Source organism: Silurus meridionalis, chromosome 1, assembly GCF_014805685.1.
Source record: "Silurus meridionalis isolate SWU-2019-XX chromosome 1, ASM1480568v1, whole genome shotgun sequence".
NCBI classification, from domain to species: Eukaryota; Metazoa; Chordata; class Actinopteri; order Siluriformes; family Siluridae; genus Silurus; species Silurus meridionalis.
The window spans coordinates 13,941,056-13,967,235 of record NC_060884.1 but is presented as its reverse complement, the minus strand read 5'-3'; the positions used below and the strand labels follow the sequence as shown (position 1 = coordinate 13,967,235).

The 26,180-nt window shown below is 37.7% G+C and overlaps 2 protein-coding genes across 4 annotated transcripts; one reads left to right on the top strand and one right to left on the bottom strand.

Moving 5' to 3' along the window:
- Positions 1-183: 183 nt before the first annotated feature.
- LOC124383932 (phospholipid transfer protein) lies at positions 184-12,129 on the bottom strand. The gene is made up of 17 exons (XM_046846323.1): positions 11,994-12,129; positions 10,973-11,832; positions 8,858-8,984; positions 8,639-8,738; positions 6,988-7,113; positions 6,681-6,836; positions 5,568-5,631; positions 5,410-5,473; positions 5,183-5,274; positions 4,119-4,295; positions 3,987-4,046; positions 3,697-3,861; positions 3,483-3,550; positions 2,559-2,601; positions 2,380-2,443; positions 676-752; positions 184-598 (listed from the first exon to the last, which is right to left on the bottom strand). Exons 3-17 carry the CDS (start codon positions 8,967-8,969, stop codon positions 524-526), a joined length of 1,443 nt encoding a protein of 480 aa, XP_046702279.1. The 5' UTR covers positions 8,970-8,984; positions 10,973-11,832; positions 11,994-12,129; the 3' UTR covers positions 184-523.
- Positions 12,130-12,265: 136 nt separating this feature from the next.
- On the top strand, positions 12,266-25,815 carry pcif1 (phosphorylated CTD interacting factor 1). 3 transcript variants are annotated; one of them, XM_046846236.1, is made up of 17 exons: positions 12,266-12,371; positions 13,622-13,767; positions 14,216-14,340; positions 14,647-14,784; positions 14,941-15,113; positions 15,403-15,557; positions 15,972-16,119; positions 16,209-16,292; positions 16,381-16,480; positions 16,574-16,736; positions 18,651-18,826; positions 19,014-19,100; positions 19,190-19,374; positions 19,492-19,585; positions 19,678-19,853; positions 23,464-23,743; positions 23,782-25,815. In XM_046846236.1, exons 2-16 carry the CDS (start codon positions 13,641-13,643, stop codon positions 23,741-23,743), a joined length of 2,211 nt encoding a protein of 736 aa, XP_046702192.1. In that variant the 5' UTR covers positions 12,266-12,371; positions 13,622-13,640; the 3' UTR covers positions 23,782-25,815. The 3 variants fall into 3 exon arrangements, with proteins under 3 accessions (XP_046702192.1, XP_046702182.1, XP_046702174.1); XM_046846226.1 differs by having other exon boundaries at positions 23,464-23,782; positions 23,821-25,815; XM_046846218.1 differs by having other exon boundaries at positions 23,464-25,815.
- Positions 25,816-26,180: the final 365 nt, after the last annotated feature.

Below are 26,180 nucleotides of genomic sequence, written 5' to 3'. Positions count from 1 at the left end.
TTTTTGTTTGACATATTTTATCATCACACCTAATAATTGCAGTCTCCAGTAGTCAGAAAACTTGTAATTAAGTATTAAGCTTATAAAAAATGTTTAAGAAGTTCTGCAGACTTTAGCATTATTTTACAAGGGTATGGAATAATGGTAGTTTTATAATCCAGAACTGTTATGTCAACAAGACAATGTGTTTGACTCATTTTATTAATTACATTTATAGACACGTACATGCCTCATTTTCTTGAATAATATGTGCAAAACATCCTGTCTTAAGCACCAATACAAGTTTTCCAGAAATATGGAATACCTTAGTAGTGATTAAATCTATTCTGAAAACAACATGCACATCAAATGTAGCTATGGTCAAAGACACATGGTGTGTAAGAGTATTATTAGTTCACTTCTGGCACAGACTGTAAAATATAAGGGTGGTAATGACTATGTAGTAAGCATCTATTTAAAGTACATGTGAAAATATTGCAAGCAGTGGTGAAGGAAAATAATGTGTTCAATATTTGTCATGTTCTTAAGATGAACTGTTCTCAATCAGCTCCTTCAGACCGCTCCGGAAATGGAGATTGGCTCCAATAGTGATGTAGCCCTGAATGATCACAAAGTAAATCGTGAGTTCAAGTTTACAGTGGAATGTGAATTGGAAAAAAAATTGTCACAACTTACATTGTGATACTCAACCACATCCTCGACGAGGTCGATTCCATTAGGCAGGGGAATCTGTACACCCTTCTTGGTGTAATCTTTTATTGCAAGAGAAAGAAAAAATAAATGAAGCATAATTTCCGAATTAGCAGAGATGTATAATATTTTTTAATATAATTTTCTTTAACAGGGGTCTGTAGTCCATAGGAGAATGTTCTGGTAAGTATATATTATAAATGTAACTAAATCCAGATACATAATCATTAGTAAAGGTTACAACTCATTAAACAATTAAAATGGGAACAAAATAACTGACTTGTTGGGGTAATGGTTTCAACATGGCTACTAGGTTTTATATAATGGGATAGAAAGAATCAAGTGAATGTTGTAGTCAATGTTGTAAATGACTGTCAGTCATCACATTATCCGTATGTGTTACACACACTATGGCTGCTGTCAGTGTTGGGGTAACGCGTTACAAGTAACGTGCGTTACGTAATAATATTACTTTTCTGGAGTAACAAGTAAAGTAGCGTGTTAATTTATAAATGTACACATTAATATCTGAGTTACTTTTTAAAAAAAGTAATGCGAGTTACTTTTCAGTTAAATTATTTTGCATAAAAAAAATTAATACTGAATTAAAATGAACGTAGTCACGTAGAATCGCGCACTTATACGTGCAAGCCGGAGAATTTTCTTTCTTTTTTTTATTTAAGTGTGCAGTCTTCATTATACGGTAGCTTAACAAATTATCCTACACCTGCTATAGAGCTCTGACCTCAACCCCATCAAACATCGTTGGGATTGAAACACTGACTGCACCCCAGGCCTTCTCACCCTACATCATTGTTTGACTGTACTAACACCTATGATGCAGAATGAGCACAGAAGCTCCACAAGCACCAGCAATATCTAGTAGAACGTGTTCCCAGAAGAGTGAAAATTATTATAACAGCAAATGGAGACTAAATGTGGAAGGAACTGTTCGAAAAAAATGGATACAAATCTTATAGTCAGGAGTCCACAAACCTTTATCTATATTTTATATATAGCAGGGGTCACCAACCACATGAGTAGCCCGCGGGCCTTTTCTAAAAAAATAGCTGTTTCCTACTTTGTTAAATCATTGTTGATACTTATTATGAGAAATCATTAACATGATCAATGTCTTCACATAGATGAATATCATTAATTATTAATAATAACATATAATAAAAGGTAAATTGAGCAAATTTGTTATTTCAGATTTTCAAACTGAAAACTGTGTGTGTCAAACTGGTAGCCCTTCACATTAATGGTACCCAAGAAGTAGCTCTCAGTTTCAAAAAGGCTGGTGATCCCTGATATATAGTGTCTAAATAGTGTAACTATAGTGCAAGTGGGATTAATAAAAACAATCCTCTAGATGTGATTGTTAGAAACTCAATCGATGTAGAACCGGCAAAATTCAGCGAAGATGCTGACTCGTGGCATTTTTAAATCTGTATTTTTTTTCTTTGTTTCTGGGGGTTCATAATAAATATTTGAAAATTGCTTTAAAAAATATAACTTCTGATTTAGGTCATGTGCACCTTGAAATTCGATCTGAATTTGAATATGATTAGAAAAATTAAACATATAGATATTAGCGATGCATTGTACCCTTTGAACTCATGGTCAATGTAAGTTGCATGTTGTGATAATTGTCCTATGGACTTTAGGATAGAATCAGTTATAACTTACTGTTTAAAAGGGGGACAATAGTCATTTGGAGCAGAGCCTTCAGTGGAGCTTGCAATGGAATCAGCTGCAAATAGTGTAGAGTTAGACAGTAGTCATCAAACATGAAAAAACATATTCCTATGTTCTCAAAAAGCAGTAAATTGAACCAGAGTTAACCTGAGTATCAAATATTGTCTTACCATTAATGACTCCAAAGCAGACTGGTTAGAAAAGATTTTAAACCTAAAAAAAAAAAAAAACCCAGAAAATGTATTATTCATTATGTGTTTTCCAAATATTCTTTTCTTTCTTGTTTCTCTTTTTCTTTTCTGAACACTATTTTTTATTATAAAAGAATAAACTACATGTACTTTTCCATTATCCACTGTACACATACAAAGCTGTTTACAGCAGTTAAAGCTTATCTACAGTAAGTAACTAGGTCTTTGGAGCATTATGGTTAAATTGTTACAATTTTTTGATGATTTTGGTGAATCATCATTCATTCGGGTCCATCTTTAGTTAGGGTCCCTCTGATGGACTTGCAATGTTCTACTGCCACATACTCTACTTTCTGCAAATATTACAATTACAATTTTTTGTAATTTTTGTACAAATGTTTTCTAAATTATCAATGCTTTTGGACACGTCTCTTTGCGTCTTTTCTGAGTGGTTTTGTGTGGGGTTTAGGAAAAAAAAGATGTATATGGTGCAGTTCAATGCTCATTGTTGTTTGTATAACTGCTGTTCCAGTTGCATTCGGCTCATCCTGCCATTAGCTTGATTTTGATTTACCTTCCACATTATTACAACTTAGGAAGCCCTGACACCTTTACTGTGATTACTAATTTCATAAAAGCTTTCCAGCAATCTGTACAAATTCAGGTATGCAAAGCTTGTAAAGATGTACTCAGGCATATTCAAAGCTGTAATTTGTGTAAAAGGTGCTTCGCTTTATTTACAAAAATGTCTAAAAAGTTGTTGTTTGTTGTTAAGGGTTATTGTGTCTAGATTAAAGTCAATTCAGTTTAATCCATTTATAATTAAACTGATAACACGATCAGGTGCAAATATTTTTTTCTGTATATGTGGTATGTGTGTAAACATAAGAAAGTTTTAAGTACCTTCTCAGGTCCAGATGTATTGCCAGTCTCTTCTCCTTCATGTACACCTTGGCATTAAATTTGGACTCCTACCCACACAACAAAGCATTTTATATTACACTTGGGTAAGATATGGAGAAGATGATTGCCTATCTGGAATGGAATCCTTGCAATTGGCAGATGTGTCAAAGCTCTTTTGTTATTATGATTCATGCGCATTATTTGAAGTCCATACCATGGTCATACTGCTGAGCTGGAAAGGTGACTTTCCTGGTGGTAGAACCAGCACTCTGACACCAGCATGCACTGCCACTGTCGCCCCCGTTGTCTTGATGCTAGACTTAGGAGCTGATGTTACCTCCATCTCCAATGAGATTGGGGCATCTATCATAGCTGGGTTCTAAAGGAGAACAAAAAGCAAATGGTCCTTTACATTTTGGGGTTTTGGTTTCTTAGATGCCTTGTTACTCATGCACTTTATTATACTGTGCAAACGTTTGCATCAGATGTTTAGAAAGGTCTCACCAATAGCATGATTGCCCCAAAATAAGTGGTCCTGAGAAGCATCTCTAAATCTTTTGGCATCTGGGAAAAAATGTAACAGTTACTCAAGGTACTTTTCCTCTAACTAAAATAATCCTGTGTGGGTATTCTTACCCGTTCATTCACTATGTGCATCCTGAATACCCCTCCTTTGAAATATGAGTGGAGTCCACTGTCAAAGAAGTACTCAGAGAGAGCCATATAGATCATGCGGTTGTATTCGTTCAACACCGGATTCACCGAAAAATTCTCCAGAATGTCAGTCTCGTTCTGCAAGTCATAGAACATCCCCTACGAACAGAAAGATTCATTCAGAAACATTTTAACACTGAAAAATAATCAACACTACAACTTTTTCTGCTCTTTCCTATGACTAAGAATTAAATCAAATTACACAAGATTCACCAGACACATGTTCCTGTTGCATATAATTTATATAAATAGATAATCTTCAGACACTATTAAAAATTATTGGTGGAATTACAACATACAAAAATGGTATTAAATGGGGAAAATACTGGAAAAAATAAAGAAGTGTCAATAACCTGGTTATATACGTGAGCAAATTCTGTCATAATTGTATAATTTCATGGGTTTCTTTTGTGTTCAGAATGAACCAATCTAATGTTCAAAAGTAATTATCATCCAGCTGTCAATTAAATTATTCTGAATAACCCCAAATAAATATATAAATTCATCCGATTGCTGAAACAATGGTCTTCAAAGAGCATACAACACATGCATGCTAAGTAATGATTACTCTCTGCATGTGCCAACAATCTCTCTTCTTCCTCATGTCAAATCTATGGGGTATGGGGTCAAGACAATAACCCTCTCTCATATCTCACATCAACATCCAAATTCCACTAAATCGCCACAAAGCAAACTGTGTTAAGGTCTGAGGAGACCATAATGGAGTGGTGTAGGAGTACACACACTTATGCAACCAGGATAATGGAAGTTTTTTTCTCTCCTTCTCCCCCTAATTTTTTTCCTAATTGATTTATGCTTGCAATTCACATTGAGGGTGGTCTGGTATGGGTTTTCTTTATTTCATATTTCTTTGTTTCTCATAATTTATTTTTATTTACAATAAAAAAAATGAAAAAAAAACTTTTTATATCCATTGTAATTGGCTTTATATGATCAATTAACAACACTGGCAGTAAACTACTTACCCTGAAATCCATATCAAGACTGGATCCAGAAACCACAGGGTCACTCAAAAGTGAGTAATCAATGCCGATGTAACTATCCACTACTGCACGCACTGCACAACCACAAACATTCAAGCTTAGAGTTTTAAACATTACCAGTACATTTCTACACTGATCACACACATGCACAACAACAAAACCACTTGTAAATAAAACAACCAAAAAAACAATCAAAAATGCAGACCAACCTGGAATTGTTTCCAACAGTTGGTTTATCAGTACAAGACCGGCATGATTCAGAGCAGGGCAAATCTAAAAATAAGTATAGAAGCTAAGTTAATATTACTTTGTTTCATGGAGAACTTACCTTAATTAATGGAACTTGCTCTTCAGCATGAAAACAAACCTGTCGATTTAATAGGAAGCGCATTCCAGTGGACAGGAACGTGGCGACAAAGTCGTAAACTCTCCTGTAAACGTATGCATTTGTGTTAAAATGAAGATGCCTGTGAGACTTTTTATAGGTTATCAGTACTAATAGCACAGCATATGTGAATTTTCAAATATGGCGATCAGAATCTGTTGATTACTTTTCTAAAACAGCAGCTGACAACTGACAGTAATTTGGGCCACAAGACAAATCACAGGTTTTTATTATTGTGTGCACTGGTTTCTGTGATACACATTGAAACAAATTTACATAAACTTGTGTGGTCGATGTCTACAAAGTCTTCAATGTCAACATAAGGGTTAATGTGTTGCAAAATTTTTGTCATGGCTAAGTCGTCAGGACATAGGACATTGCATGAAACTTCTGGTTTCTTGGTTTAATTATGAGAGAGAGAGAGAGAGAGAGAGAGAGAGAGAGAGAGAGAGAGAGAGAGAGAGAGTAAATAATGTGACAGTAAAAGAATAATGTGTCCCAGATGTCATTTGTGAAAGCCGTCATTAAAAAATTATATGCCGAATCAGGAAGGTTGGTATTTGAGTGGGTGTGGATATGCATATGTATATATGTGCATTTGAGAATGCAAATACAGTTAAATATTTGCCATTGGCAGATAGCTTTATCCATAATGGTTTTAAATGTAATTTGTGCAACAAAGCAGTTACGCTTGGCAGTGCTGTGATTTAAACTTGCGACCTTCTACTCAGATACTGTTTTTAATGGGTTTTTTGTTGTTGTTTTGTTGTTTTTAATGTGTTGAGTTGATGTTCTTGTTTGTACTGCATGTACTGTGGGTTAAACTGTGGACATTAAAAGTAACTATGCTAATATAATGTACAACCTACCTTTATTCAATAGAAAAATCAGCATTGATTAATTACTGTGGTGTAAAGGGAGTGCACTTTATACTACAGTATACTACACTTTTGGGCAGCTGTTAAAGGAATATAATCTATTGTGTGGTGGTAATGGGGCATAACACATATTTCTACATCTGAAACATATACATATAAAGAAAACAGACCATAGAACTATTAAATGTTGAAGTCAGTACTATTATGTAGTCATTACCCAAACGTCCCACCAAACTTTGCCCTCATTTTGGCAATGGAAGCATCACAGCTGACATTCCCGATCTTGAGACGGCCTTCATCATCCTTGGCAAGATGAAGGGTGGTGTTGATGTTTACGCCTTCTGCAGAGGCGTTAATGATACCCTCATCCTGTCTGATAGAGACAGAAGATATTTGTTAGATTGTCCGATTGCACACACATCTTATCCCTGCCTTAATATTGATAAAATTATAAACCGTTTAATACATAGCACTCTAAGGGAGACCCTAAGAGGATGCAAACATTACAATACACATCAACTTACAACAACCAGTAGATTACACGTCTCTTGAAGTTTAGTTTAATAGATGAGTTCTGCACGTCGAACAGCAGTCCATCTACAGGCTGGAAACTCAAATCTGCAGTCAGGTTTAGCTCTGTTATCCTAACACTGGTAGATAAAGACAGGTTTAGAACAAGGAGATTATATTATATAATATTTTAATTATATATAATTATAATTCCCTCCACTCTTCTGGGAAGATGTTCCACTAGATTTTGGAGTGAGCTTATGGATATTTGTGTTCATTAGCCACAAGGGTATTATGAAAGGCAGGTACTGATGTAGGTGAGGAGGTCTGGGGTGCAGTCAACATCCCAAAGGTGTCCAATAGGAATGAGATCAGAGCTCTATAGCAGGCCACTCAAGATCTTCCTCTCCAAAGCATGAACCAAATATCCAAAGAGCTCACTTTGTGAACAGGGGCATTGCCATGCTGGAACAGGTTTGGGTTTCAAGTTCAAGTGAATGCAAAATTTTATTATACTGCATCTTAAGACGTCCTGCAAAATTGAGCGCCTCCAGCTTTGTGGTAACAGTTTGGAAAAGAACCAAATATAGCAGGAAAGGTCAGGTGACCCAATACTTTTCGAAATATAGTGTGTGTGTGTGTGTGTGTGTGTATATATATATATATATATATATATATATATATATATATATATATATATATATATATATATATAAATATATATAAAACCAATACTTTGGGTGAATGGAATGTTGAATTGCATAAATTGTTTACATACATTTCTCATAGATCACTTTTCACTTTTGATGATTAGGTACATTTAAAAGCAAGTGCTTTTGATACATTTACTCGAGTAGAAATGTAACTTTTACTATTCAAACAATAGATTTGTAGTTTTACTCAAGAACAGGAATTGTGTATATCATGCCCCACTGAACATTTTATGGTCTAAAGGGCTGACTTGTCACTTAAGTATCTCAAATCCTTTGTTGTGGTTGAGTAAAGCTCATGTTTCTCCGTTCTATAGAGTAGGCTAAAAGGGAATGTTCCCATTTTGTGCTTGTACTCCATATTCTGTGTGACATTTTGGTAAAATTAAGGCTGCATATTAACAATAAAAAAAAAGTAAATACAATATGTAACTAATCATGGTCTTAGATTGCTTAGAATCTAGGGAGATTACCTGTGGAGATTAAATGTATAAGACACATTCACCTACAAGACATTTGCAGCAAATTAAATCTGATCACCCCAAAGCATTTAAGAGGTCTATGATGTATTTTAGCCACAGGGTAAACAAGTGCAAAGGCACCTGTCTCCCAAGCCACATTTAAGAAATTAAATTAAGCAAAAAGATTTTTGCAGTATTTTACAACCTTATTTTAAAACAACTAAAAACAAGGATCAACAATAAAAGTTCATTTTAAAGGGTCATTTGCTGATCTGCATATTAACATGCTTTTTAAATGTCAAATCCATGCATTTCTCATTTTCATTTTGTCTGACTGGAGACATTTATTATTCGTATAATAATACCTACAATAATAGTATATGGGTGGGTGAATGGTTTTAGAATAAATGAAAGATAGAACCGAATAATAAGTTCAAGATTTAACATAGTTACTGCATTTAGATATTTTAGGATTGAATTAAAGTGTAACTAACTCTGTAATGGAATACTGGAGATTCCCATTCACGCCATGCATCTCTGGCATGGATATACCTCCCAGCTCTTGCTCCACAAACTTCTGTGTCTCTTGTTTCACTACAGAAAACACAACATGGCCATTTAGTGTGATTTAAAAAAATAATAATTGCTTCTACATTTGACATAATCTGGTGTAGCAGAATATTCTACTAGAAAGTGAATGACCGTTTTCTTACACAACTCCAACCCTTTAGATGTGATACGAATTTTGAATCCAGGAAAAATGTCTGTCATCTCTGCCATGTGTGGGAGCAGAGAGATGAAGACCACCATCATCCAAAGCCCCATGTTGCCTTACTGGACCTGGAGACCAAAGGATGAGAGACAGGTAGCAAAGTGACACCAAAACACAGGATTACAAAATAGCCACATTACAAAGGATAAACAGTGACTACAATAGAAGTGATGGATGCATACATTCCACTACATCTCCACGACATGATGCTACAAGCTCAGAGCAAAAGATGCTAAAGTTAAATTCTGCCATCTTTTACCAGACTGGACAAATTTGTCTTATGATTGCTGAGTCTTCAAACTATTCGATTGGCTTTTGAATTATGGCATTTATATAGCTGTACTTCAATAAATTTTAGATGAGCTGTTGTCCTGTGAACACGTCATGCTTGATAGATTTCCAGAACTTTGTCCTGGATTTGTTTTTATAGATCCTTGGTCCATGTCCATGATGTTTGTTCTCTACCAACCTAAATTCCAGGAACCAGTGTATTTATATTAAGATCACAAGATACCATGGCTACACCATTCAAATAATCATGTGAATCCTGAAAGTAACTGAATGCAGCAAAAGTTATTTATAGTTATTTCCCAAAAGGAAGTCAAATACTAATTGAAATCACAAAACATTTACATGTCATTTTGCTTATTTTAATCAGCATCATCTTTCCCACCGCATCAGTACCCCACACAATGTGGAAAAGTTGAAGAGGGTGAATATTTACACAAGACACTGTAATTGGTTCACTTTTCGAAATGTGGTGTAGAAAAACAGATTTAAACAAAACAAAATTGTTTTGATTGCTTTTACCTCTCGCAAAAATGCCAGTAGGCAAGCCCTATCTTTGGCAAGTTATGCATCTTACAAAAAAAATCCACCTTTCAAAAACGATTTCACTATTTCCAGAATGCAGTGTTTTATTTCAATACCTTTGCATATATTAAATGTTAACCTCAAAATATTATTTGATGTATTCACACCCAGTGGATTGCAGCCAGCTGTCTTCCACCGCTTAGACCTAACTATGGACAGCACCTAAACAAAGCGCTTACCAGTGCGTTTTAATAGGTTGCTGACCTCAAGGCCTGACGCAAAAGGACTATTCAGAATACGGAGGTTGCACAATATCTACTCTCTTTGTCTTAAAGACTTCAGGGGCAAGACGTCACAGCACTCCTGAATTCCATTAAAAAAATTCTTGGAAATCTAGCGAACATATTACATTATATGCATCATACAACTCCCTTAAGTGGCTTTTTGTCAAACTGAACAAGAACGGTTTTCAAATAAGAGTGAGAACAAAGTTATTCACTAATAGTGTTGGGCCTATTAAAAGCAAGGCTTCCCAGGGACCTTACAACATTGTTTTTTATATGTTCGTTGAGCAATGATGTTGTGATTCATGTTCTCATTTCACTTTACATCAGATATCTTCCAAAGCTAGGCTTCAGGCAGGTAATAAAAAAGAAGAAGTGGTGTGTGCAGCAGATGTGGCAGGGGGGTTCTGCACTTCACAAACAAGTGCTCTGCTTTGCGGGTCAGTGCCCTATAATAGCCCCCAAGCTTTGGGGTGAGAAAGCATTTTATTTAAAGATGAGAAAGAGAGACAAAGAAAATACCAATGCAACAAAGCTTGTTGTAGAAAGCTTGTTTTTTTCCCCTTTTCTTTTATTAATAGGTAGAAAAAATATATATGAGAAAATAAGCAAAAACAGGTTTTTAATGTAGAAAATGTTTTGTTCCTCCCTGAGCGCAGCATCAGTGCTTTCAGACAGCCAGTTCTATAGGATTGTTTTTTCTTCTTATTTGGAGATATACAGTTTACCTAACACTTAATTCATTTACACATAATTGAACAAAAACAGAATATATGTATTTTTTTCCTCTAATTGATGTATAACATTAAACTAGCATTTATAAAGGAACAACAATATTATGAACTCAGCTCCATGTGTATCACTGCAGTGATGGACAAAAATCATAAAACAAAAACATAACAGAAATAGTTCAATTATAGTCGAACCCTTTAATATTCCCCAATGCACCCAATACTTACGGGAAGGGTAAAAGTTGTCCTGCTCGCTGGATAGAGAAGCTTTTTGTATTTGCCTTCACTCAAGAATTCCTCAGTGGCTTGTCAAGTGCTTTCTGATGCCAATTCTCTCCTTCTGAGACTTTCCACTTTTCTGTTGACCCTTTCATGTCAGAACAATTTATACGGGGAGGTTTCGGGGAAAAGGGTGGTCCTATGCTTGCCTGATGTCGTATGACTTTGCGGTTGAAATAATGACAGTCATTTAAAAAAAACACACTTTACATTAAAGGCCATTCTCCTGACACATTGATGGCCTGGATATTTAAAAGAAAAATAAGTTTTACTTCCAAACGATACTTGCATGTATTCTTTTCAACAAATGTACACTTCTTGACTATATATCTATATAATATCTGCTTGCCATGTTTACTCCTTACTTTTCAAACACAGTGCCTATTTGACTCCGAACCCTTTAATCACAGAAGTGACCCTTTAATCAGTTCATGACTTCTTGGAAGCACCAACCTTTTTCAAACCACTGATAGATGGTGCATTATGAATTACATCTGGCAAATAGCAAGCAGAAAGAAATAGGAAAATTACGGGTTTTCAGAGCTGATAGTAACAATGTGTGTCTATTTTTGAGGTCCTACATTAGGACAAGGATGATCATTAAGTAATCACAAGACAGATTGTATAAAGTTGAGTTTTGCTTTCTGAAACCATATATACTCTTTAAATCACGAGTGAAAACAGTATATGTTCATAGGTGGATTTGATCAATCCTTTTAAAATTGTATTGATCAATCTTATATATCATATATAACTGCTTATGACTTTTCATAATGGTGGCAAGTAGGCACTGTGTTTACCAGACAGCCCTGAATAAGAAAAAAACAAAAAAAAACAATACTCATTTAGTTTTGAGTGATTTATTATTAACTACGGATAGATATTTCAAATAATATCTATTAATAACAATTTTTTTTAACATATCGGATAAAAGACATAATGCAAAAGCAAAATTCGTTTCTTTGCCTACCTTGGCAGTCTGTATCTCCTTTATATAAAATACAATTCCGTTTAATTCACACCATGAAAACACAACACGGTCGTGTTATTCAACCAGAAATTACGGACAAAATACACAGGTTTTTTTTGTTTTGTTGTTTTTTTTTATTAAAAATTAAATAGTTCGGTGTGTATATCTTGCACGCGGAGCGCCGTCGTTGCCCTTCTGCAAATGGCTCCGAGCTCCTGACATGTGGCGGAATGCGAGACGACTGAACTCGCGCATGCGCACTACCCAGGTCCGAGTGGCCGATACAAGATGGCGGAATCGGTGGGGAGGGAGAGGCGGAGGCGGGTCCGGATCGAATAGAGCAAAGCCTATACAGGACTCCTAGAAAATCTCTCGAAGGTAAGGGATTTCGCTATTTTAAAAGGGCACCGCAGCGTCGGGCGTGCGGCGGAATATCCGGCGCATGTCGAGGTCTCGGCAAATTTAGCGTGTGCGCGCCCGGTGCGCGGGAAAAGGGAAAAAAAAACGAGCGCACAAAAAAGCCGTCTCGGAGCGCGCGCGCCATCTTGGCTATGCGTTTGCCTCGATCCAAAGTGCGCGCCTAAAAAAAAAACGGCGCTGTCGCGGACGCAAGATCCGCGCGAGCCTTCGCGGTGCCCGTGTTTTTTTTCTTTTTCTTTTTTTTTGGCGGACGCCAGTGACTGCTCCCGTGGGTTTTACGCACGCCGTGGTACCGAACGGCGGGGCTTTGGTGCGCATTTTACACGCTTTTGCGCGCGCGTCCTCCGGCCGGGTTGCTCTGTGCTGCCGTTGTCTTTGTTGTGCAGCGCCTCGGATGGCCGGCGTTTTCCCTCCTCCTCCTCCGTGTTTGTTTTCGGGCGGCTCGGTCCGGGGTGGGCGGTGTAGCAGGCGCATGCGTGCCCCTTAATAGCGACCATTTGCGCTCTAAAGACGGTGCACGCACAAATCACTGTCGTGTCCAAAATGAATAAATAATCCACATCATCTCTATAAACTACATAACATGATTATAATCATGAGTTATGATACTGACAACCCCGGAGGTAGAAATCCTTCGTTGCTAACGAGCTAGCAAGCTAAACATTTATACACGTTTTAATGCGATTATCTACTTATCTAGTGTATTATGCATTATTATTAATATTAAGGTCTGATAAAAAAAATTAAGAAAGTTAAAAGAAAAAAAAACATGGACGATTAATCGAAATAGTGTACACAGTGCAGCATGAGCCGCTTGTTTTGGTGTCGCGCCCCCTCCATGTTTTGATGCTGGAATCCTCTTCAACAACTGCATCCCGTCTTATAATAACCGTGTAGGCATCCACGTGTCATCAGCGGCGTGTTTATTCACGTTTATCAAGGTCACATGAGTTTATCTGAAGCGCAATAACAGTGTAGTGTTTATGTGCAGTGACGTAGATAAAGAGGTTTCCCTGCTCAATGAATGAAGTGCATCATTGATGAGCCCAAACTTCCTCAAAAGCCCTGATTGATCAACATAGAACCATGTCATTACATCATATGCTAAACCAGCCCCCCCAACAAACACACACACGTGCACACGCACACACTGTTTTAACCTGTGTCTGAAATGACCCGTGTGCATTATTTGCATTGTTTTAATAAAGACAGGACAAATGAGGAGCTATGACGAGTGAAAACCACAGTACTATAAAGGGAGACTCGGGCATGATCATGTCCCCGACTGGGTCCTCAGCCGCCCAAGCACCGCCACTCACGCCCTCCACCAGCAAAGCCATCCAGGACCTGCCAGGTGTGTGTGTTTTGTGTGGGTGTGTCGGAGTGTGTTTGCATGTGCGGTATCATGTTACTGTCCTCCTATTGCCAGCACCGGTCATGTAATGTTTGTGCTAGAGGTTTAAAATAGTCCAAAGTAACTGAATTAAGTCAGTTTACTAGAACTTTATTACATTACCAGTACATTTGATCGAAGTGTTTATCAAAAACCATAATAAAGTTAAGAGGAAATGAAGACGTACTGTATTGTTTATTATTTATTTTTGTATGCAGTAAGGCATTTCATTTGTGTAGGAGTGCAAGTGACTCTGGATAAATGTTGTTATTCATTGTACAATGTGTTATACATTGTCACCGAGTGCAATCATTTTATGTCAATCATTCCAGAGAGGAACTGTTAATGTCTAGTTAAGCATTGAAGCGATCTGATTCTTTTTGTTTTCTTTTTTCCTTTACTTCTTTAGATGAGCTGGTTCAGGCTGGATGGGCAAAATGCTGGAGCAAGAGGGAGAATCGGCCGTACTATTTTAACCGTTTCACCAACCAGTCGTTGTGGGAGATGCCGGTCCTGGGGCAGCATGATGTCATCGTAAGTACAGGGGGAAATGAAATACAGTCACTTAGATTACTTTAAGGACAAACGTTGGAAAATGATTTGTTGTATTGAAATAAACCTGGAATAAGGTGACTACATGGCAAAATAATATTTGAATAGTAAAATGACCTGTTAAGATGTACATTCAAATTATTTACTCGGTGTATACATTTATTTACTCAATTATATAAATTATGGCACATTTAAGTTATTTTTATAATTTTTTTTTGTCAGTGTCTTTAACTTAGACCTGTTTTTAATTCTGAAACTGTTTTTTTTTCCTCCATACTAATGTTTCAGTCTGATCCACTGGGCCTAAATGCAGCACCTGCTACAGGCGATGGTACAGGAGAGGCTGGAGTGGGCAATGGACAACGTAAGAGGCGCCCGTCAGAGGATACCTCCTCAGGTGGTCCTAACAGCTTCAAGAGGCCAAAGGTCAGCTTTTTCTATTCATAATACCATGGTACTACATTCTATTTAAAATACACTTTATCAAAAAGCACATGAATGGTGTTGGTTTTTAATCTCATGTTGAATATATAAAAAAAGCTGAACATTTTAAAATATATATTTTGTCCCTGGTGTATGAAGGTTGAGATTCCTGTAACGCCAACCACCCCTACAATCCCCATATCACCAAGCACCCCTGGCGCAAAGCCCTGGAACTCCACTTTAGAAGAAAAACAAGCCCAGCCTAGCACCCCTGGTCCAACTCCTACTCCTGCTGCTCCTGCTCCTGCTCCAGCCCCATACCGGCCTTCAGTGTGAGTAACATCACATCAACACCCCACGCTTTCCTTTTCCTCTGTTGTGTTATCAACATTAATAATAATATTATTACTATTAAAACAAACTGGTTTTCCCCCTTTTTCAGTCAAACACTATTGCTAGTTTTATAATGATAAGCAAAACAAATGGCTGAACACATCAGCTCTCTTTTTTTTTTTTTTTTTTTTTTTTGTCCATGCCCCTATTTCCTGTAAATTAGCAGTGGAAATGGAGAAGAAGCGTACATGTGATTTTTGTCTAAGATCTCCTTTGTGTTCGTTTCAGTATTTACTGGGATCTGGACATTCAGACCAATGCAGTAATTAAGGAACGGGCTCCATTCAACTACCTCCCACCTCATCCGGAGATCGAGCTACAGCGTGCACAGCTCACCACCAAACTCCGTCAGCACTACCACGAGCTGTGTTATCAGCGTGAAGGTACACACATGCACCACCGACCCTCCACATCTCATTATGTAGTTTCAGTATTCCTAGTGTGAAAGATGGGTTAAGAAAAGAGAGGTGATTCTCATCTCAGTTAGCCGTCTGTAACCGAGACGTGAACGTATCCATGCCATTATCGTATCCTATCCTATCCTAAATGACTTTACTTTTGTCCTCAGTGCAGATTTCTCAGAATGAATACAGTCATTATGAAAATCACGTGTCAGACATGTAAATGAAATTGTTATTGTTGCTTTGTATTGACATTTTGTTGGACATATAGAATGTGGAAACAGCAGCAGGAAAGACTGGTATCATTATAGGCTTTTGTGCCGGCATTAAGGGCATTATAAATACACACCGAAACAGATTTTTCTTTTTATTTCTTTTTATTTTTGCACGTTGCAGGGATTGAGCCACCACGGGAGTCATTTAACCGCTGGCTGTTGGAGAGGAAGGTGATGGATAAAGGAGTGGATCCCCTGCTGCCTAGCGAGTGTGAGCCTGTGATCTCGCCCTCTATGTTCAGGGAGGTCATGAACGACATCCCCATCAGGTGCGCATTCAATCTCCGCTTCATTGTACATGCATAAGCGCACTCCAGCGAGAAAGAATGACCCACGGTTATATCTTTTGGAATTCTAGGCTCTCGCGCATTAAATACAAAGAGGAGGCCAGAAAGCTGCTATTCAAGTATGCAGAAGCTGCCAAGAAAATGATCGATTCCAGGTGAACAACTTTGATCGTATTTCTGCACTATTGACAATATTTAGGCCGTTGCTCACGATGGACTAACGTGCGACTCATGTGTGAACAGAAACGCTACGCCAGACAGCAGAAAAGTTGTAAAGTGGAATGTTGAAGATACAATGAACTGGCTCAGGAGAGACCACTCTGCTAGTAAAGAAGACTACATGGTACCTTCCATTCCTTCATTAAGAATAAATGTTCCCACCCTTTTTGTTATTCTCGTGCCTCCCAAGTGTTGACTGCTCTTTGCCATCTCTCAGGATCGTCTGGAGCACTTGCGGAAGCAGTGCGGTCCTCACGTGACGGCTGTAGCCAAGGACTCGGTGGAGGGGATTTGCACGAAAATCTACCACATCTCGGCCGAGTATGTGCGCCGAATACGTCAGGCCCACCTCAACCTGCTGAAAGAGTGTAACATCACAGGTAAGAACAAAACTTGGGGAGAGAAGTTATAGTGTGAAATAATTGATTGCTGTACAATTAATTGTGATAAATGTTAATAAAAAAAAAAAGAATTATTTTCTTGTAACCCTAGCACCAATATTTACCAGTATATTATACCAGTATATTGGCGAAAAAGTATAGTGCTATGGTATTTTCCTCTTCTATCCACAGCATGGTTGTATTCTTGATTCCCAATCAACCGGGTGTTCATTACATTTCCGTAGGCAGATCTGCCAATAATACTGACTAGAAGCAAATCACGTTTTTTTTATTTTTTTTTATTGCACGCCTTTCCATAACAATTTGTATGTTATAGGGATGGTATTCGGTTTGTCCGTCTGAGACTTTCGTGCACTCAGTATCACTAGAGCAAGTGGTTGAATGTTTGTAGGATTTTTAAAGAATTGTCTTTGTACCCTGCATATGACTTTTTGAAAATGTTGATTGATCCAGACAGCAACAAGGTTACAGCAAGGTTATCTTGGTTAGCTTTCTTTACGTTTGAAGTAGTTTCCAGACTATAAGCCGCTACTTTTTTTCCCACTCTTTGAACCCCGCTGCTTAAACAACAATGCAGCTAATTTATGGATTTTTCCTGGGTTTTTCCTGGTTTCACAAACTTCAAGCGAAAAATCTGAGCCCCATAACATTAGACCAATGAAACTGCCGAACAGGTTCAGGTGAACAAATGAAATTCTTTATATTAAATCAGATGCGCTCCCACTGAATCGGGCCGCACCACATCATTAATATGGATGATGTTCCTCTGACGTTTGACCTGCCGCTCACTCGGACTGGCAACAGGAAATGCGAATCATTCGTCACGCTGAAAACAACCGGGCATGAAAAAACACGCTTCTGAGCTGCACGGCATCGGGAGAAAAGATTCACCGATGGTGATTTTTAAACGCACGACGACGCCTGAAGAAAAACTCACGAGAGAAATTGTTGTGAAAGGAAGGAGGAAGACAGTGAACAATAACTTTCTTGGTAGGCTACTGTTTAGATACAAGTCGTGTAACAGACACTGTCTTTTGTTAAAGCCTGTGTAAAGTTCATTAGTTTCAGTGTAGACATCTGCGGCTTAAAAACAGGTATTTATAGACGGCGTATTTATGTTAAAAATAAAAATCTTTGTCAAATTCAGTGGGTGCGGCTTATATATGGGTGCGTTTAATAGTTTGAAAATTACGGTATATATTTTTAGGGTTATTGCTAGCAAACAAATAAATAAGAGGTTGAGGAGAAAGTGTCCCCGTCACTGATGTTGGCTTTGAGTTGGACATGCTTGTGTAGTAACAACAGGCAGGTGAATGCTCGACTTTATTAGATTAAGGTAAACGTGGATATTGGATAATGTAGTGAGGTTTCGTGTAAGGAGACACACAGAAGGACTCTAATGCTGCCATTTTATGAAGTTGGTTGTTGAAGCTGTAATTTCATGCTTCCTGGCCCAGGAAAGTCTTTAGGACAGAAGGATTTGCGGCGTTTAACATGAGAAATGGCTTTATTTATATCTCTTAGAGAGCCAAAAAGGAGAAGCTGGAGAGGGAATAACCATAATAAGAACTTATTTTGTGGATGTTCCAACAAAGTTTCAACACCATAAATGGGTCAAGAGCATTTATTAATGCATTCATACTTTAGTGTAGATTTCTGCTGTGGTATAATATTAATAAAGGCTTTGGTCAGTGCTGTCACTTTAAATATGTTTTGTTTGGAAGATAACAGTAACTCTGTCTCATAATAGTTGTGCAGTCCAATATCATGCTTCACTGTTACATATCCTCCACTGCTTATTGCACACAACGGCAATCCAGAATCCAAGTATCAACAAGAAGTTCTCAATATATTGAGATTAAGCACTATGTGACGATTGTTCTTATGCTATAGTGGACGGGGCAGAGGCTGCAGAAGTGCACGACCGGTTGGTGTATTGCTATCCAGTTCGACTGTCCATTCCATCGCCACCGCAGCCCCGCGTTGAACTCCACTTCGAGAACGACATGGCCTGTCTGCGCTACAAAGGAGAAATGGTGAAGGTCAACCGTGGCCACTTCAATAAACTGGTAGGATTAACAATAATTTACAAGTGAGACGCTTCTGAAGTTCACATATGTCTCAACAGTATGATTATTAACAATGTGCTCCCAAGATATGGTGACGGCGAGATGAGTGTTTTGATATTGTATGGACTGTGAACATGCGACTATCTAACAGAAACATTTTCTTCTTAAAAATCTACCCAATGAACAGGAGCTACTATACAGGTATAGCTGTATTGATGACCCAAGGTTCGAGAAGTTTTTGTCACGTGTGTGGTGCCTTATAAAGAGATACCAGGTGAATAGAAATGTTGAAACCTAGATCTTGACTTAATTTCTGGTTTAGAGAATTCAATTTGCATGATCTGACGGTGTTCATCTCATTAGGTGATGTTTGGATCTGGTGTGAACGAAGGCAGCGGCCTACAAGGGGCACTTCCTGTGCAAGTGTTCGAGGCGCTCAACAAACAGTTCGGAGTCAGTTTCGAGTGCTTTGCCTCGCCACTCAACTGCTACTTCAAGCAGTTCTGCTCAGCCTTTCCTGACATTGATGGTTTCTTTGGATCTCGAGGGTACATTTTCCCCCAAGCGCATGCTCAATCTCATTTTGTTCAAATCTTATCGATGAGCATGCAGTGATTGAAAAGTACAGCGCTTGAATGGAAATGTTATTCTCTTTGCTCTCTCAGGCCATTTCTAAGCTTTTCACCTGTCAGCGGGTCATTTGAAGCCAATCCTCCATTCTGCGAGGAGCTCATGGACACCATGGTCACACACTTCGAAGTAAGAGAGATTTTAATAAAAGCCCAGTGTTTTGAATGTACTGTATCCTGGAAGCTTATTTGTTTTGTTTGCTCTCAACCTCTCGTTTGTAGGAGCTTCTAGAGAACTCTAGCGAGCCTCTGTCTTTCATAATTTTTGTTCCCGAATGGCGTGACCCGCCAACCCCAGCACTGACACGGATGGAGACCAGTCGCTTCCGCAGGCACCAAATGTCAGTGACAGCTTTCGAGCACGAATACCGCAGTGGCTCTCAGCATATCTGCAAAAGGTCAGATTTTCTATTTTCCCTGACAATATTTCTTCCCAATTTCTATGCACAAATCCACACTACGTGGTAATTGGCTGCACAGAAATGTGAATTATTTAAAAAGCGGACACTATTACATTTACTCGGATAAGCTAAACGAGTGTAAACCTCTTGGGTGGAGACTTTTAAATTTGTGAACTAATATTTAAACAGCAGCTTAGACAAATTGCTCACCACCACTTGTGGCTGGCGATTACAATGAACTAGCAGCAGCCGTCTTTTACATGAATCCTCCAAAACATTTAGCTCTTTTGTCCAAACTTCCCGTGAAAATATTACTTCAGTAAAAGAACAAATGTTCCTTCTTTTGAATGTGCTTATGCATCAAATGTTAAAGTAATGATCTTTTGAGAACTAGTTTGATCATTTATGCAAATTGATGTTCCATTCTACTGCACATTAGTACCTTTTCTTAGAGAGAGAAGCTTAGGGGTTATGATTGAGGCAAGTTATCATTTAAGGCTTTTTTATATTCATTATTGTAATACGTTACACGTGTAGTAAAAGCGACGTAAAATAAGTTTTTCAAAATTCCACTTTTGAAAATGCAGATACTTGAAAAATAAAATGTTTACTTCGTTACTATCCTGCCATGAAGCACTACTATAAAACAAATGACTTCATATTGTCTAATTTAAACCACCAACCAATCATTAATTGCTAAGCAAAAATATACTCGATATATCCATTAATTTGTTAGTTGCTTATCTGAACATTTGTAAATAGGTAAGTAGATATAACACGATAACATCTATCTATCTATCTATCTATCTATCTATCTATCTATCTATCTATCTATCTATCTATCTATCTATCTATATCTATCTATCTAATCACTTTATTCACCTCGGAGAGAAATTTATTTATTACAGCAACAAAGACAGTAAAAAGTATAATAAAGCAATTTACACTACAGATAAAGGATAACAAGAGAATAAATATATACAGTATAAAAAGGATTATGTAAGTATTTGGAAAAGAAACATGCTGTGTGTACAGTGAGAACGTACTAGTGCAGTGTATTGTTTGTGTAAACATTGCTGATACACCAGCAGACTTGAGGTTATTTCAATTGACAGTGCAAACGATATCAAAGTGGACATCATGAGCCGTAGTAACAGCAGAAGAGGGAATCAAAGCATTAAAGTGGCAGTGCATATGGTTGTGAATGGTTCAAATATTGTTTAATAAGCTACTACTAACACAGGCTCAGTGTAGTGTGGTACAGTGTGATCGCTGTTGGAACTAGCAACTTCCTTGTAGCGTGCCTTTCTACAGCCAAGCTGGATGAGTCTTCTGCTGTTTCATCAGTAGGTTATGGAGGGAATGGTGTGTATTGTCCAGAATAGTTGTTTACTAAATTCCCTCAGTATATTAACACTAATTACACAAGCAGTTTGCCCTCTACATTTCCCTCTTAAATCCACTGTGTATTTAATACTTACATTTTTTTTTTTTTTTTTTTTTTTTTTAGATAGTGGTATCTTTAGTTTTCCCCGTCCCCCAGATCTATCACAGTAATGCAAATACATGAAACCTCTCGTTCACAGTATTACTTTGTATTTTTTTACATTTTTCATTTGTGATGTTTTGCATTTTTTACATTTCTGGCTTGGATCATTTCAATAAATGAAATGTATATGCATTTGTTTGTGTGTGTGTGTGTGTGTGTTTGTTTGTTTATATTTTTATATATATACAGTACAGACCAAAAGTTTGGACAAACCTTCTCATTCAAAGAGTTTTCTTTATTTTCATGACTATAAAAATTGTAGATTCACACTGAAGGCATCAAAACTATGAATTAACACATGTGGAATTATATATGGAATTATATACATAACAAAAAAGTGTGAAACATCTGAAAAATGTCATATTCTAGGTTCTTCAAAGTAGCCACCTTTTGCTTGCCTTCACTCTGCGGTCCAGCTCACCCCTAAACCATCTTGATTGGGTTCAGGTCCGGTGACCTATATATATATATATATATATATATATATATATATATATATATATATATATATAAAACGAAAGATTTTCATGAAAGTCAGGAGTAAGACAGTGTGTACAGTGTGTGAATAAGAGGAAGGGCAGTGGAGTGGTGTGGTTGACAGTGTAAAGTAAAGTAATGGAGAGTGTGTTAGAGAAGTGAAGAAAAGAGTGCATAAGTTTATAGGACTGTGGTGAGACCTGCGATGTTGTATGGTTTAGAGAGGTGGGGCTGGAGGTAGCAGATGATGATTTCGTTGTGAGTGACGACGATAGACAGGATTAGAATTGAGTTTATTAGAGGGACAGCGCATGTAGGACATTTTGGAGACAAGGTGAGGGAGGCGAGATTGAGATGGTTGGGACATGTGCAGAGGAGGGACATGGGGTATATTGGTAGGAGAATGCTGAGGATGAAGCTGCCAGGTAGGAGGAAAAGAGGAAGCCCAAGGAGGAGGTTTATGGCTGTGGTGAGGGAAAATATGCTGGTAGTTGGTTTGAAAGAGGCAAATTTAGAGGACTTGGTGGTATGGAAACGGATGATCCGCTGTAGCAACCCCTAACAGGAGCAGCCGAAAGAAGAACAATTTTCAAAGTCATATTTATAAGGAAAAAAATTAGGCAGCGTTGTTACACCTACCGTATTTTTCGGACTATAAGCTGCTACTTTTTTCCCACGTTTTGAACCCCGCGGCTTAAACAACGGAGCGGCTAATTTATTAATTTTTCCCGGTTTCACAACTTCAAGCCAAAAAACTGAGCCCCATAACATTAGACCAACAAAATTTCCAAAAGAAAACGAAACAACGCACCTCACCTGTGTTCTGAGCTGCACGGCTTCGGGGGAAAAAACTTTTTTTTTTTAACGCACGAGGATGCCAAAAGATAAACTCCCGAGAAAAATAGTTGTGAAAGGAAGGAGGAAGACAGTGAACAATGACTTTCTTGGTAGGCTACTGTTTAGATACAAGCCGTTGTAACGCGTTGAGTCTGGGTGAAGGGAGAGCTCGCTAACTCCAATTGCAACAGAAATCATATCAAGCACAGACAGGTTTCCAAAACTCGTGCTTCTTTTTTTTTTTTCATGGCAACATCGTTAAGGGTTAGTCAAAGAAACTTAGAAATGAGCATCAAAAAATAATAAGGACATAATTCTCATCTTGCACACATGCAGTAATAGCGGAAAAATGCAGTGGCAGGCTATTCCCAAAATACCGCTATTCTCCTGAAGGAAGTGCAACATATTCACCGATTACACCGTGTGTAACGTGTCTTTCGTTAAAACCTGTGTAAAGTACATTAGTGTAGACTTATTTATGTTAAAAATAAAAATATTTATAAAATTCAGTGGGTGCGGCTTATAATATGGGTGTGTTTAATAGTCCGGAAATTACGGTAGTATTTAGTCAGGCTATTATTATTTTTAGGTCATTGTTTTTATTCAAATAAGTTGTCTTAGTAGTAACAGCTCATTGTCACTATTAGAAACTAAGTAGTGGAGACATCTAATATGATTTGTTTCTTTATCTCATGAAATTGCTGTGATTTAATGTTATTTTTGTTTGTTTCTGTTTAAATAAAGAGAGGAGATGTACTACAAAGCCATTCACGGCACAGCGGTGATCTTCCTACAGAACAGTGCCGGTTTTGCCAAATGGGAGCCAACCAGCGAGAGAATTCAAGAGCTGCTGGCTGCATATAAGATCTCTGGACGCTCACTGTCCTCTCCTGGACCTTCTTCCTCTTCTTCCTCCAGCAGTGGAGACAGAGACTCCAAACCGAGCTTTGAGCGCTCTGCGAGCGTGGAAGCCCCTGTAGGCCCTGAAAGTAGCAGCCCTGCACCTGAAACATCAAACATATAAGTGTGTGTGTGTGTGTGTGTGTGTGTGTGTGTGTGTGTGTGTGTGTGTGTGTGTGTGTGTGTGTGTGTGTGTGTGTGGGGGGAGAGAATGACTGACTGCATGTTGAGTCAGTTCATGAGGGAGAATGAGGAGAGAGAGCTAAGTAGAAAAGGTTTATTTACTTTTTCCTCAGTCTCTAATATTTAAAGAAATATTATGGGTTTTATTATTCATGTCGTCATAGTTGTTGAGAATTATTTTTTTTTTAAACTGATGTAATTATTTGGTCACTAATTGCGTTTTGTTGTTGCTGTTGTCATTTGACACGTGGTAATTCGACTTGGGTCCTGGTTTCTTTTGGCCTTTTTATCGTCGTGCTTTGCCAGAGTTGTCTACCCGTCAGGTTGAGAAGTGGGGGAAAAGAACGAAAAAAAATGTTGTCTCTTGTGTCTTTTCTTGTTTGTCTTTTTACTTAGATGACAGAAAGGGAGATGAATCCATGAGTGGGCAGCTATGTTTATAAGCCTGTAATATACATTACAGAGTAGTAGTAGGCCTTTTGCATACAAATTAGCTGTGTTTTATTTTGTGCTGGAGAGACTCCTTGGAATACCCATGCCAGCCCTCGTGGTCCCTCTTCTGGAAAACAGCAGAGAATATGAAAAAACGTACCTGGGAGTTTATTTGAAGCGGTTACCTTTATGATTGGGGGGTCAGGAGGCAGAGGAGTAAAACGGCAGACAAGGATAGCCTTGCATTGTTTTCCCAAAAAGATATAACTTGATTTTAACGTTATAGTTCCACACTTAGTTTACTTGTTCGTAAAATGTGCACAGAAGATGAATCCATTTGACTTTGTTTACTAACCTGTAGGAAAATACAGTTTTGTTACTCTGAGGTCAATAGCATCGACTGCGATAAGAATGGAAATTTTGTATTTTTTTTTTTTTGAGTGGATAATTTAATATAACTTTTATCCTAAGTTATGATATTTTTTTTATTTTGTGTACGTCAATACAGATTTCAAAAGAAAGCAATAGGTGATCCTAAAAGCTTAACGTGGTATGTATACGTGATATTGCATTTCAGCAATAGTAACTGTCCAGCCATCAAACTCAATTGGTTCTACTGTCTTAATCTCTGCCTTAGAAATAATATTTCTAAATGCCTTGGGTTTTTTTTTTTCTTTCTGCAAACTTACAAATATGTTATGTAATTGTATGTTTACTCCAGAACAAGATTGAACCTGATCACTGGGCAGCATAATGAATGTAAAAAAATTAACACAAAAAAAAGGTCAAACACTCGATCCAAAAAATGTTCCCTCCAGCTCTGGGAAAAGACCATGGACCGAGTTTTCTCTCCTCCCAACATTCTTGTTAAATTTATCAGCTGTTCTTTTGGAATCGGCTTTCTGGCAATTAACAATGTGACCGAATTAATAAGTGTCTTTATATACTTTTAATTTCTCTGTTGTGTTTTCTCACTTCTATATGTAAATACCCGGCATATTTTTAAAATGATGAAATGCTTCAAGCTTAAAGCTTGAAGGACGGCTCATGCAAGACATTATAGAATTTTGGCAGCTTGCTGATCATTGCTAACATTAGACCTCCTGAAGGAAGATTCTCACCTTTTAGGAAGTCTTTATCTGGCTTTCTCATTCCTGGGGTGTTTCCCATCACCAGCAAAACTGTAGATATTGTACAGAAAAGCATTATAAAGTATGATTTCTCCCTCACCCACCCCCCTCCCCGCTACACTTGCAGAGCAAGCTCTTTTGAAAAAGAAACAAAAAGTATTCTACATGTCTTTCTCCCCATGCTTTTTATTTCTTTTCATTAAATCTGTTTATGGATTATATGATTTATTAAATAGAAGTCATTTTAAACTAAACCAAAGTGATAACTGAAGAGGAGAAATCTATCTTGTACGTAATAGTAGAACTGTGTATGAACAGTACTGCATAGTGTAACCAGCAAAAATGATTTGTTATTTTTATATTTCATTGTTGAATGTGTTCTGTTTAGGTTCTTTTTGCTTGATCCCATATGTCACAATCACAAAAGAGATAATTAAATGTATAGTGCTAATGGGCTTCGTCTTGTGTTTTTACTTATGCCTTTGTAGCTGTTACTGAAAATTTAAGACGACTTACAATTCTCTTTACACAACTGAGCAGGCACTGGACCCTCGGTGGTGCTGGGATTTGAACTCACTACCTTCTGATTAGAAGTCCAACAAGGAAACCAAACTGAAAAGTACACATCACAAGTACACATTTACTGCATTTATAGGATTTAAGAGGCAGAGTAGCAGCCAGATGCTGCTAATTAAATGCCCTTAATAAATTGATTATAAGAAAAATCTGACCACCTGTATAAAAGCCCATGTTTAAGGAGTGGTCTGGAGCATTCAGGACATCATCAATCATGCTAGAGAAGCAATTATTGCTGCC

Coding starts and splice junctions, on each gene's coding strand:
- LOC124383932 (XM_046846323.1), bottom strand. CDS start 8,969: ATGGGGCTTTGGATGATGGTGGTCTTCATCTCTCTGCTCCCACACATG. Junction 5,275..5,409: donor ACTGTTGGAAACAATTCCAG/GTTGGTCTGCAT, acceptor GTGGTTGTGCAG/TGCGTGCAGTAGTGGATAGT. Junction 3,862..3,986: donor TTGGGGCAATCATGCTATTG/GTGAGACCTTTC, acceptor GTTCTCCTTTAG/AACCCAGCTATGATAGATGC.
- pcif1 (XM_046846236.1), top strand. CDS start 13,641: ATGACGAGTGAAAACCACAGTACTATAAAGGGAGACTCGGGCATGATC. Junction 19,375..19,491: donor GGTTTCTTTGGATCTCGAGG/GTACATTTTCCC, acceptor TTGCTCTCTCAG/GCCATTTCTAAGCTTTTCAC. Junction 19,854..23,463: donor TCTCAGCATATCTGCAAAAG/GTCAGATTTTCT, acceptor GTTTAAATAAAG/AGAGGAGATGTACTACAAAG.